Here is a 12,843-nt window from a genome sequence, read left to right as displayed (position 1 = left end):
TCTATTCCATTCATCTATATGTCTGTTCTTATGACAGTACCACATATTCTTGATTACTGTAGCTTTGTAGTAAGTTTTTAAAATTGAGAGGCCCTCTAACTTTGTTCTTTTTTCCCAAGATTATTTTGACTATTTTGGATCTCTCAAATTTCCAAATAAATTTTAGGATTATGTCATCAATTTCTGCAGTAAAGCCAGCTAGGATTTTGATAGGAATTGCAATGAATCTGTGAATCAATTTGGAGAGTACTGCCATTTTAGCAATGTTAAGTTTTCTGTTCCATAAACATAGAATGTCTCTCCACTTATTTAGGTCTCCTTTCTTTTACGCTGTTTTGTAGTTTTCAGCAGACAGGTCTTGTACTCATTCTGCTAAACTTATTATTCTTTTTTATTTAAAAATCAATTTTAGATTGTTCATCACTGACATATGGAGATACAATTGATATTTATATTAATATATTGATATTGGGTCTTACAAACTTGCTGAATTTATTAGTTCCAATAGATTGTTTCTGAGTTCTTTAGGATTTCTATATACAAGATCATGTCATGTGTGAATAAAGATAGTTTCTTTCTTTTCAATCTTGGTGCCTTTTATTTCTTTTTCTTGCCTAACTGTCCAGGCTAGAACCTCCAATATAATGATGAATAGAAGTGGTGAGAGCAGACATCCTTGTCTTGTTCCTGATCTTGGGGGGAAAGTTTTCAGTCTTGCACCATTAACTATGATGTTAGCTGTGGGTTTTTCCCAGATGCCCTTGTCAGGTTGAAGAAGTCACTTTTTAGTCCTAGTTTGTTTGAGTGTTTTGTTTAATCAAGAAAGGGTGTTAGATTTTGTTAAATGCTTTTTCTGCATTACCTTTTTATTTGGCCTTTACTTTGCTGGTAAATCTTTGTTTACAAACAGAAAATACTTATTAGGCTGTCATTAGGATAGTAGACAAAAATACTACCAAAAATGAATCTATTACACTTTTTAAGTTTTTAAAAGTTATTCCTATTTTATTGAGATTTAAAGTTTTTACCTTTGGATCTTCTACCAAGGGTTAAAAAAAAGTCAAGATAACAGTGATTTGCATGAGATGCAGAAACCATGAGATATTTAAAGCTACTTAAGAATATCTGACTTTTGATGATTTTTAAAGTCAGACAAAGGGCAGAGAGAAAAGGCCTTATTTTGTCAATAGCAGTTGGCTCTGCCAACCTCAAGTCCAAGGTTGGAGTCTACTAAGTCTGCATGGTTTGGGGGATAAACTGTGTGCCTTAGTCTGCCCAGGCTGCTATAACAAAACACTGTAGATGGCATGGCTTTAACAACAAAAATTTATTTCTCACATTTCTGGAGGCTGGGAAGTTTGAGGGCAAGGTGCTGGCTCTCTCTGTTCCTGGTGAAAGCTCTCTTTCTGGTTTGCAGACAACCATCTTTTTGCTGTGTTCCCATTTAGTGGGGAGACAGAGACAGAGAAAGAGAGAAAGAAAGAGTGCAAGGTCTCTGGTTTCTTATAAGGGCACTAATCCCATCATGAGGATCCCACCATTATGACTTCATTTAAACATAATTACTTCCCAAGGTCACCTTCTTCATATATTATCATACTGGGGATGAAGAGTTCAACACATGAACTTGGGAGAACACAGTTCAGTCCACAGCACCATCTGATCCTGACTATTAGCTGTATTTGGAGAGACTAAACTGATCACGTGTATATAGGCTCAGAATTTTGCATATCATGGTAATGGATGAAATGATGCTAGCTGGCAGGAACTTAGAATATAAATGATGAGCACAGATCCTTTAGAAAGACCAGTGAAAGTTGATGCAACACATAAAATCACTCTGAAGAGCAAAGCATTATTATCATTATTACTGTTACAGAGGGACTCTTGAGAGTCCCTTGGACTGCAGAGATCAAACCAGTCAATCCTAAAGGAAATCAGTCCTGAACAGTCATTGGAAGGACTGGTGCTGAAACTGAAGCTCCAATACTTTAGCCACCTGATACAAAGAACTGACTCAGTGGAAAAGACTCTGATGCTGGGAAAGACTGAAGGCAAGAGGAGAAGGGAACAACAGAGGATGAGATGGTTGGATGGCATTACTGACTTGATGGATGTGAGTTTGAGCAAGCTCTGGGAGTTGGTGAAGGACAGGGAAGCCTGGCGTGCTGCAGTCCATGGGGTCACAGAGTTGGACATGACTGAGTGACTCAACTGGCTGAGCCGGGACTGGGCCCTAGCTCAAGGAAAAAAATATTCAAAATTTTTATTTTTATCATGCTTTTGTTGGTCTTTCCATTTAAGAGAAAAATCACATGTGGTTTCTGATTGAATCCCTTGAATTACTTGACCCATTCAAACAAGATGAAGGCTGACTGGGAACCAGATGCACACTCCAGTGAGCAATATCAAGTGTTCGTCTCTGTTTAGCTGATATTTTAAAAATTCTGGTATATCTTGCTCTCATTTTCTAGAGTTTAGAGACTTCTAATCAATTACACATGACTGGATTTCCTGAAGCAACATCATTAGCTTCAAAATGTTATGATGATATACCTGTCCCACTTCAGCGAAATGGGGTGGAGCAGATGGCTTACAAATATACTGAGGTTTTCTTCTGTTTCTCCCTATACACGTTGTCCTTCCTGGAATCTCAGAACTTTTCTGGCTCTAGAAACTTAGACTTCCCAGGAATCCTTAGCCAGATATTGTATTATCTGAAATACAGGTAGATTATAGTCAGGATTTTTGATTGTGACAGTCTCTGTTTTGGTTCCATTGTGACACTTCGGTGTCACCTTCAACATCAGAAAGCCCTGTTGTCTTGTAAGTTTAGATTTGGAAATGGCAGCAAGTTAAAACAAGTCTACTATATTTAAAGAAAAAGTTTCAAACTATTAAATTTAACTAACAGGTTCAATGGGAACCTTACAATATTGACCCTACATGCTGTAAAATATGTACCGCTTACAATGAAAAAAAATGGTTTAGCACTTGTTTACAATACAGCATGAGGTATTTTCAGCCCTTGTATAGAAATTAACCAGGATCGTTAGTTAATTAACACCTCACCTTAAAATTGGTCTCGCCTTGCATATTAGGTGCTGATATTTCTTGATGGATGATGAAGAGATTGCGAGCAAAGGTCATGAGGACCCCCTGGAGATCCTCACCGATTGTTCTGTTAATGATATCCAAACAAATGAGTTTACCAACGATTCCCCTCACATGCTTAGAAACAATCACCCTCTCATTTGTGCCTGTCTGGTGATGGAATTTAATGAGTATTTTCAATCTCACAAGGTGGCAATCTTCAGGGAGATATGAAAGATGAGGCTCCATTTTAACTTGTCAACAAAAAGGATTTGTGTAATAAATATTTTTTATTAATCAACATAGCAGAATGTAGGAATAGGTTCAGTCATTCCTAGCAAAAGGCTACCACTGAGCTAGGACACTAGTATTAGCTCATTTTAAAAATTGTTAGTTTAAGAGAATTGTTTCTGAGTGTAATTCATACTTAACAATTTACTTGCCTACAGAGACATTGGCACCTCAGTATTCCGGAGATTTTCATCTAGGGTTTATTTTCTATTTCATGTATACAAGTGATTGCTCCTACTTATGAATGCATCCCATCTATGTGCAGAGGAGAATGTGCCCCATTCATGACTAGCTGTCTTTATAAAGCTGAACACACATTTAAAGACGATTTCAGAGAATTTGGAAACCATCCTGTAGAACTAAATTATGGTCAGTGAACATTCCCAAACCACTAGATCATTGTAAATTTTAACTTGGAAACAAAACTCCTGGGTATTTTTCTAGCAATTATTCAAACTTTTTTTTTATCAAAGGAAAAAATAGATTAAATGAATGGATTAATTTTTAAAAATTGTTCTGTCCTGAGGGGGTGAACCTAAAGAGCTAATGCCTCTTAAGGAAACTGCAAATAACTTTGGGATTACTTCTTTGCCAGTTGTTATCTGTAAAATAAGTCACCTTAGAGTCAGGCTTAGAGCCTTTCAGAATGGCTTCCTTACAGCCTGATTGGGCTTTCCTTGGATCAGGTTGGGAGTAGAAATCTTCCCAGTTCCAAGACAGGAGACCAGAGCTCTATGCCCTGCTACTGACTTTGTGACTTTGGGGAAGTTACTTGAGCTCTCTGGGTCTTCATTTCTTTTCTCTGAAATGAAGGAAGTGGACTAGATAAGTACTTCCAAACCTCTTGAGTTACATTCCCCAAATCCAAGGACCATGTACTCCTACCCTTTATAGCTACTGAACATTGGTATCTTTTCTTTTCATAGAAAAAACAATAGCCAAGGCAAATTTTTGTTGTTGTTGTTTTTCACTCATTAAGTTGTGTTGGATTCTTTGCTACTCCATGGACTGCAGCACGCCAGGCTTCTCTGTCCTCCACTATATCCCAGAGTTTGCTCAAATTCATGTCCGGAGAGTCAGTAACGCCATCTAACCATCTCACCCTCTGCTGCCCCCTTCTCCTTTTGCCTTCAGTCTTTCCCAGCATCAGGGTCTTTTCCAATGAGTCAGATCTTTTTCAGTGAGTTGGCTCTTCACATTAGGTGGCCAAAGTATTGGAGCTTCAGTTTCAGCTTCAGCCCTTCCAATGAATATTCAGAGTTGATTTCCTTTATGATTGACTGGTTTGATCTCCTTGCTGTCCAAGGGACTCTCAAGAGTTTTCTCCAGACCACAGTTCGAAAGCATCAATTCTTCTGTGCTCAGCCATCTTAATGGTTCAACTCTCACATCCATACATGAGTACTGGAAAAACCATAGCTTTGATTATATGACCTTTGTTGGTAAAGCAATGTCTCTGCTTTTTAATATGCTATCTAGTTTTGTCATAACATTCCTTCCAAGGAGCAAGGAGATGGTTTATGTATCTTTTAATTTCATGGCTGCGGTCACTGTCCACAGTGATTTTGGAGCCCAAGAAAATAAAATCTGCCTCGCCCACAGTAGTAGATATAATGGTCATCTGAATGAATTTCATCCATTTTATTTATTTTCCATTTTTTAGAACCTTTTAAAATTTTTAATTGTAGGATAATTATTTCACAAAATTGTGATGATTTTTGCCATACATCAACATGAATTGGCCATAGGTATACATATGTCCCCTCCCTCTTATACCCCTCTCCTGCCTCTCTCCCCCTCCCACCTTTTAGGTTGTCACATAGCACTGGCTTTGGGTTCCCTGAGTCATACATCAAACTCCCACTGGCTACATATTTTACATATGGTAATGTGTATGTTTCAATGCTATTCTCTCAAATCATCCCACCCTCTCCTTCCCCCACTGTGTCCAAAAGTCTGTTCTTTATGTCTGTGTCTCCTTTGCTGCCCTGCACATAGGATCGTCAGTACTATCTTTCTAGATTCCATATATATGCATTAATATACAATATTTGTCTTTCTCTTTCTGACTTATTTTGCTCTGTGTAACAGGCTCTAGGTTCATCCACCTCATTAGAACAGACTCAAATGCATTCCTTTTTATAGCTGAGGAATATTCCATTGTGTATATGTACCACAACTTCCTTGGCCATTCATCTGTCTATCCCATCCATTTTAATTCACTGACTCCTGAGATGTTGGTGTTCAATCTTGCCATCTCCTGCTTGACCACATCCAATTTACCTTGATTCATGGACCTCACATTCCAGGTTCCTATACAGTATTGTTCTTTAACAGCATCGATTTTACTTTCACCACTAGACACATCCACAACTGAGTGTCGTTTCTGGTTTGACCCTATTGCTTCATTCTTCCTGGAGCTATTAGTAATTGCTCTCTGGTCTTTCCCAGTAGTATATTGGACACTTTCTGACCTGGGGGCTCATCTTCAGGTGTCAAATCTTTTTGCTTTTTCATACTGTTTATGTGGTTTTCCAGGTAAGAATTACTGGAGTGGGTTGCCATTTCCTCCTCCAGTGGACCATGTTTTGTCAGAACTCTTCACTATGATCTGTCCATCTTGGATGGCCCTTCACCACAACAAGGCTGTGATCCATGAAGGGGAAAGGCAACTTCAGAGTCATTAATTTTTTTTCATTTTTTTCTGTTTTTAAATTATGAAAGTATGATAACACATTTACAGGAGACTTGGAAAACACAGAACAAAGTTACATACAGTTCTACTATATTTTACAAGTTTTTAAGTAGATAAATTAAGATTTTTAATTGGAGTTTCAATATCAAACTCTCAAAAATTAATAGAATGAACAGACAGGAAAGTAGAAGGATATAGTAGACTTGAAGGGTGCTATAAACCAATTCAACATAATTAAGATATATACAATTTTCATATGATAACAGGATACAAATTCTATTCAAGTTCCCATAGACTACAAATCAGGAGATACTGAATATATCCAGGGACATAAAAAAAGGTGCAAAAATTTCATTGTCTAGAGGTATTGAAATGGTACAGAGTCTATTCTCTTATCACTGTGGAATGATGTTAGAAATCATTATCAAAAGATATTTAAAAATAGTCCACATATTTTCAAGTGCAATGTGACACTTACCAAGAGAAATCTTGAGTAATTAATTTTTTAACAGTGATTTGTATTTTATTGCCACAAGGTCAGTATGTATTGGACCCCAGGTGCTTCTCCAAATTCCTGGGTCCCATCCAGATTGACAAAATCAGAATCTTTGATTGTGTAGTTTCACAAAGTCCCTCAAAGTGATTCTTACATATCCTTAAGATTGCGACTCATACTTTAAAAAAAATCGTGTGTTTGTATAATGCTGGGTCCACACATGAATTCAAGCTCCTCTAGCCACCCCCTCAGCCTCCTCAGGTCCATGGTTCCCAGCTTGGGATCCAAGAAACTAGATGGACTGTATGTCCCCTTTCCTATTAATAATTCATCTCTAGAGTTTCCTTCATTTCTCCCTTCCTTGAACTTTCTACTTAAATTCCACTATTTCCAGAAATATCCTAGTATAAGTGAAATCAGATGAAGTTATCCCAGTGAAGCCAAGCCACACAAATCTGATGTGTAAGGTTCCCCCTTAGAGCTCTCACCTGATACGGCCTGATTGTAATAAACCCAAACAAAACCCAGTCAACTCATGAAAAAGCCTCTCATTCCTCCAGAGAAAAGCAACACTAAGAAAAGTTTATATTTGTTCATCTTATCTTTTTCAATGTGCTCTAAGTATTAAAAGGAAGAAAAATATAAGATAGAAAGTTTCCCAACAAATCAGAATGACTTAAAGGTACCAAATAACCATATTTCAAGATATGAATAAGATACAGTTCAAGGCTATGGCTTGAGAGTTCTGAGTCCTAGATGAGGTAACAACTTCTACTAGCTCTCCAGAATAACCTGGAGAGAAATTTGCAGGAAACAGGAAAACACAGAGAAACCTCCTGAATGGTGCAAAGGACTCTTAGAATAAAATGTATCTCAAGGAGACTGCATCAGGGCTGGAACTAGATCTGAGGCGAGGCTACAGGCCCTGCCTTTTGGGGAGCATCTTGCCAAGTCACCAGAGCATTTTTCTAAGCATGTCAGAATGACAACTGCCCTTCTGCAATCAGGACATCTGAGCTGGTTCCTCATTAGTCAGATTTGCTGTGGCTTGTAGATATATGTGTTTGAATATAATATGTTGTTAAAACTAGACTCTCACCCATCGATTCTGGATAATTAATCAGTTATACTAATGAACTTCCACTGACACATCTCAAGTCAATTTATGAAATACTTAAAGATCTAAATAAAACACGATAGACTTTCAATAAATCAGCATACCGGTTAAAATGCAAAAGAAGCTTCATTCTTGTTGATTCTTATAGTCTATTTTCTTAGTTTATTACATCTCTTAGACATACTTCATACTTACAACATTCCCAACCTGTCTCTCTTCAAGTTTTCAAATAATATAAAGATAGTTCCTTGTCTGTCCTATAAAATTTGAATGGGAAGAAAAGAAATAGCATATTATGTTGGAAACAAAGTAAAGAAAACGTACTACACTAAAACCACTAAGGCTGATTTGAATTGAAGTCTACAACTAATTGCAAATATTTTGAGAAGCACATTTGGAAAGGCTGTCTGCAGAATATGGAATAGATACATTCCCGGTCAGTGTTTTCTTTTAACTGAGATTATAATTTACATTGAACACTGTATAAGTTTAAAGTGTACAACATGTTGATCTGATTATCGCAATAGCTTTAGCTAAGACTTCTATCTCATCACATAATTATGATTTCATTTTTGTAGTGAGAACATTAAGGATCTAGTCTCATGGCAATTTTGAAGTATATAATATAATATTGTTGACTATAATCACTATGCTTTTCATTAGATTTCTCTAAAACCTACTCTGATTTTCAAACTGCACATTTGTCCCTTTGACCAATATCCTCCCAATCCCCCACCCACCCCAGGTCCTGGTAACCACCACTCTACTCTGTTTCATTGAGTTTGACTTTTTTTTTAGATTCTACATGTAAGTGATACCGTATAATCTTTGTCTGACTTTTCTCACTTAGCATAATGCAGTCAAGTTTCATCTGTGTTCTCACACATAACAGGATTTCCTTCTTTCTCATGGTTGAGTAATATTCCATTCTACATATACTGCACCTTTTCAAAATTGATATATAGTTGCTATACAATAAGTATCAGGTGTACAACATAATGATTGACAATTTTTAAAGGTTATACTCTTTATAAAAGGTTATATTTATAGTTATTTTATATTTAGGTTATATTTAGGTTATAGGTTTAGTTAGGTTATATTTATAACCCTATATAAAAGGTTATATTTATAGTTATTTTAACATATTGGCTGTATTCCTTGTGTTGTGGCTTATTTATTCTACACATAGTAGTTTGTACTTTTTAATCTGTCCCTGTCTTATCCCTCCCACCTTCCCTCTTCCCACTGATAACCACTAGTTTGTTCTCTGTAAATCTGTTTCTTTTTTTTATATTCACTAGTTTATTGTATTTTTTTAGATTCCACATTAAGTTATAACAAATAGTATTTGTCTTTCTCTCTCTGATTTATTTCAATCATAATACCTCTAAGTTGCTCCATGTTGTTGCAAATGGCAAATTTGCATTCTTTTTTATGGCTGAGTAATGTTCCATTGTACATATATACCACATCTTCTTTATTCATTTACCTGTTGGTGAATATTTAGGTTGCTTCTTTATCTTGGCAATTGTAAATAGTGGTGCTATGAACATTTAGGGTGCATGTATCTTTTCAAGTTAGTGTTTTCTTTTTTTTTTTTTTTTTCAAGTTAGTGTTTTCTACCCAGGAGTGAAATTGGTGGATCATACGGTAATTATACTTTTAGTTTTCTGAGAAACCTCCATACAGTGGCTGCACCAATTTGTATTTGCACCAACAGTGTATGAGGGTTCTCTTTTCTCCACATCCTCACCAACATTTGTTATTTGTGCTTTTTTTGATGATAGATGGGCATGAGGTGATATCTCATTATGGTTTTGATTTGCATTTCTCTGATTACAAATGATGTTGAGCATCTTTTCATGTGCTTGTTGGCCATCGGTGTGTCTTCTTTTGAAAAATGTCTGTTCAGGTCTTCTGCCCAGTTTTTAATCAAATTTCTTTTTTTTTTTTCATGTTGAGTTGTATGAGCTGTTTATATATTTTGGATATTAACCCCTTACTTGTCATATCATTTGCAAATATTTTCTCCCATTTAGCAGGTGGTTTTTTGTTTTGTCAATGGTTTACTTTGCTGTGTAAAAGCTTTTAATTAGGTCCAATTTATTTGTTTTTGCTTTCATTTTCTTTTCCAATCTGCAATTTAGCTCACTTTCTGGGTGATTCTCATGCACATCAAAATTTAAAAACCACTGTTCTAAGATAAATTGATAGAAAATATAGGGAAGCAGTTTGTTGTGTGAAAAATAATTTGTACTTCAAAGGAAAGCTATATACTCTCTATATCACACCTTGAGTCTATGGAAGATATTTTACAAGTGACTGAGAAATTCTGTCCACTCTGGTAGAGGTTCAGTTGATTTTCCTCTCCCACTTCCCATGTGGAAAAATCAACTTTGCCTCCATTTACATTTTCATTTCAGTAGTCATGATCTATAAAGATGTCTGGTTTCTTAAAATTCTTTCTTGTCCTGATTATAAAATCTGCCTAATTCTTCTCTCTTAAATAAAATCTTTATCATGTATGTATTTTTGTATCGGTATGAAAGACATGATTTTATCCTTTTTGGAAAACTATCTTTTAACATTTTTGTCTCAAATAAACAAAAGCTAATGCTGGAGTTGTCCAATAGTGGAAATGGCTGCCCCATGAAGCTGTGGACTCATCACTAGTAGCACAGGAAAAAAAAAAAAACTACATTTGGGGGATTTGGTAAAAGATCCCACATGCCAGAATTACAACTCCCCATTGACTCTCCATTTTATCAGGAAACCTAGGCATTAGAATAGACAATGGACTAGAGTGGTGGTCAATGCTGGCTGCATATTAGAATCATCTGAGTGCTTTAAAAATTTAATGCCTGAAACAAACAAACAAAATTTAATGCCTGGACCCTACCTCCAAAAATACTGATTTAATTGGTCTGGAGTGGGTCCTGGGTACAGTGCCAGACTAAGCCATACTAGAGCCCAAGGCAAAGGAAAAACATCAGTATATTTTTATTTGAAATACTGATATTTTGTTCATCATGGATTTCTTGAATTAATTTTGATTTTAACATTTTGCATTACATTATTAAATTTATCTTTATTACTGAGGAGCTTTGGGTAAGTGCCTCACTTGTCTCTCCCTATTCCCAAACTTGCCTGAACATCTGTACTTTTAAAATCTCACTCAGGCCATTCTAATGGGCAGTCATGGCTAAGAACTATTGACTAGATGATCTTGTCTTGCATCCTTTACTGTGCTGTCCAGCATGGTAGCCACTAGACACGTGGGGCTACTGAGAACTTGAAATATTAGTCATCGAAACTGAGTTTACTGCAGCTTTCAAGCTGTCCTCTTTAGAATAGTGGGGAGTATCTCTGCCTGTCAAATGGGAGATGGGGTTTGTTTCCCCGAGGCAATGTGCCTTTTCTTGGGCTTCCCTGGGGCCTCAGACAATACAGAATATGCCTGCAATGCAGGAGACCCAGGTTCAATCCCTAACTTGGTACACAAATGTAAAATATCTTATTACTTTTTGTACTGACTACATGGTGAAGTAATAATAGTTCTTTTCTTTTTGGGGTGCATCCTTTTCTTGATACTAATTTTTGAATCAATCAAGTAGGCTGTTATGCTTCAGTAGTTTAAAAAAAACAATCAATTACTAGTTTGTGTAGCAAAAAAGTTGGTTCTTGCTCTTACTTCATTTCCCACATGCGTCAGCATGGGTCTCTGGTCCCCATTGGTACATCAGAGCTGAAGGAGGCTCCATTTCAGTGTACTTCCAGGATTTCCAAGGCAGGAAAAAGGACATGGTGACTCATGGAGTGGCTCTTAAAGGCACAGAAGACACACATCACTTCTATTCATATTTCGCTGGCCAAAATAAGTTACATGGCCATGTCTAACTTCAGGCAGAGGGTGGAGGAAGTATAATTCTGTTATGTGTGTGAAAGGAGGAGAATCAGAACATTTTGATCAGCCACCACGACAATCTGTTGTCCTGAGGAAGTGATTGCTAGTGGCTGTGGAGCCATTCAGGACCATGGCACACTGCCTCTATATGTGTGAGACCAGCCCACCACACTGTCGCAGGCCGTAAACATGACACTTTTCTCCATATGGCTTTCATTACAAGTTCATTTCATTAGGAAATCAGTGGGGGTATTTTGTAGCATTACAGAAATACCAGGAATGAGACCTACCGAGTTGGTTACAAACTCAGCAATGCTTCCTTCCAATATTCAGCAAGGAAAAATAAACTCATAGGGTGATCTCATTTCCCTTTTTTCACCCCTGAGATTTTGGACAAAAAACAACATGTGAAATTCGATGATGATAATGGGAAGAAAAACATAATGTTGAAAATAAGGACTTTTGAGGATTCTTCTTTTGGTAGCGATGACATTGATGTGTTATTAATATTGCTTCTTGCCACATTAAGTTTGATCAAGAGTGGAAATGGGTAGGGCTTCCCAGGTGGCTCAATGGTAAAGAATCTGCCTGACAATGCAGGAGATGTGGGTTCAATCCCTGGGTTGGGAAGATACCCTGGAGTAGGAAATGGCAACCCACTCCAGCATTCTTGCCTGGAAAATTCCATGGACAAAGGAGCCGGGAGGTTACAGTCCATGGGAACACAAAGAGTCGGACACAACTGAGCAACTGAGCACACACGCATGGAAGCAGGTAGCATATGTGACAGTGGAATTAGGGTAAGTGATCTTCTTTGTAGACTCAGAATAACCCAAGGAGGCAATACAATTTTAGGGAAGTTATTGTTACACATATCTTTTTTACCTTTGTCAAATGGAGACAGTTGAGGGGGTTATCGAGAAGTTTGTGCTTCTTCAACTGAAAAATATATACCTAGGTGGAATATTTTATTTGAAATGGATCTCAGATTGCTTGGAATAGATTAGAAATAATACTTTAGAAACATACATAGTTAGTGAGAAACAGTCTTTAGAGAGAAAAAGGTGCATAGGAGGTATTCTGATGTAAGAAAAAGAATCATATTTGACTTTATGGACACTTGTGGATTAAGGCATTCCATAAAATGTTTGGCTGTGTGGCCTGGGGAAAGTGCTTAAACTCTTTAAGCACAAATTCCTCACTGTAATATGGTAGAAATAGCAACTTCTTACAGAAGATTAAAGAGA

General features: G+C 36.9%; 1 protein-coding gene across 8 annotated transcripts in view; it reads right to left on the bottom strand.

Moving 5' to 3' along the window:
• Positions 1-12,843, bottom strand: part of IQCH (IQ motif containing H) — a 225,769-nt gene that overhangs the window by 2,153 nt on the left and 210,773 nt on the right. For 7 of the 8 annotated variants that reach the window (XM_070468684.1, XM_070468686.1, XM_070468687.1 and 4 more), the window contains 2 exons: positions 7,888-7,949; positions 3,073-3,181 (listed from right to left, as the gene is read on the bottom strand). In XM_070468684.1, the coding sequence (XP_070324785.1) occupies positions 3,073-3,181; positions 7,888-7,949 (171 nt within the window). The remainder of the gene's footprint in view (positions 1-3,072; positions 3,182-7,887; positions 7,950-12,843) is intronic. The other variant, XM_070468685.1, reaches the window with a different exon arrangement.

The sequence above is a fragment of the Odocoileus virginianus genome, chromosome 6 (assembly GCF_023699985.2).
Source record: "Odocoileus virginianus isolate 20LAN1187 ecotype Illinois chromosome 6, Ovbor_1.2, whole genome shotgun sequence".
NCBI lineage: Eukaryota > Metazoa > Chordata > Mammalia > Artiodactyla > Cervidae > Odocoileus > Odocoileus virginianus.
This window is presented reverse-complemented; position numbering and strand designations above follow the sequence as displayed.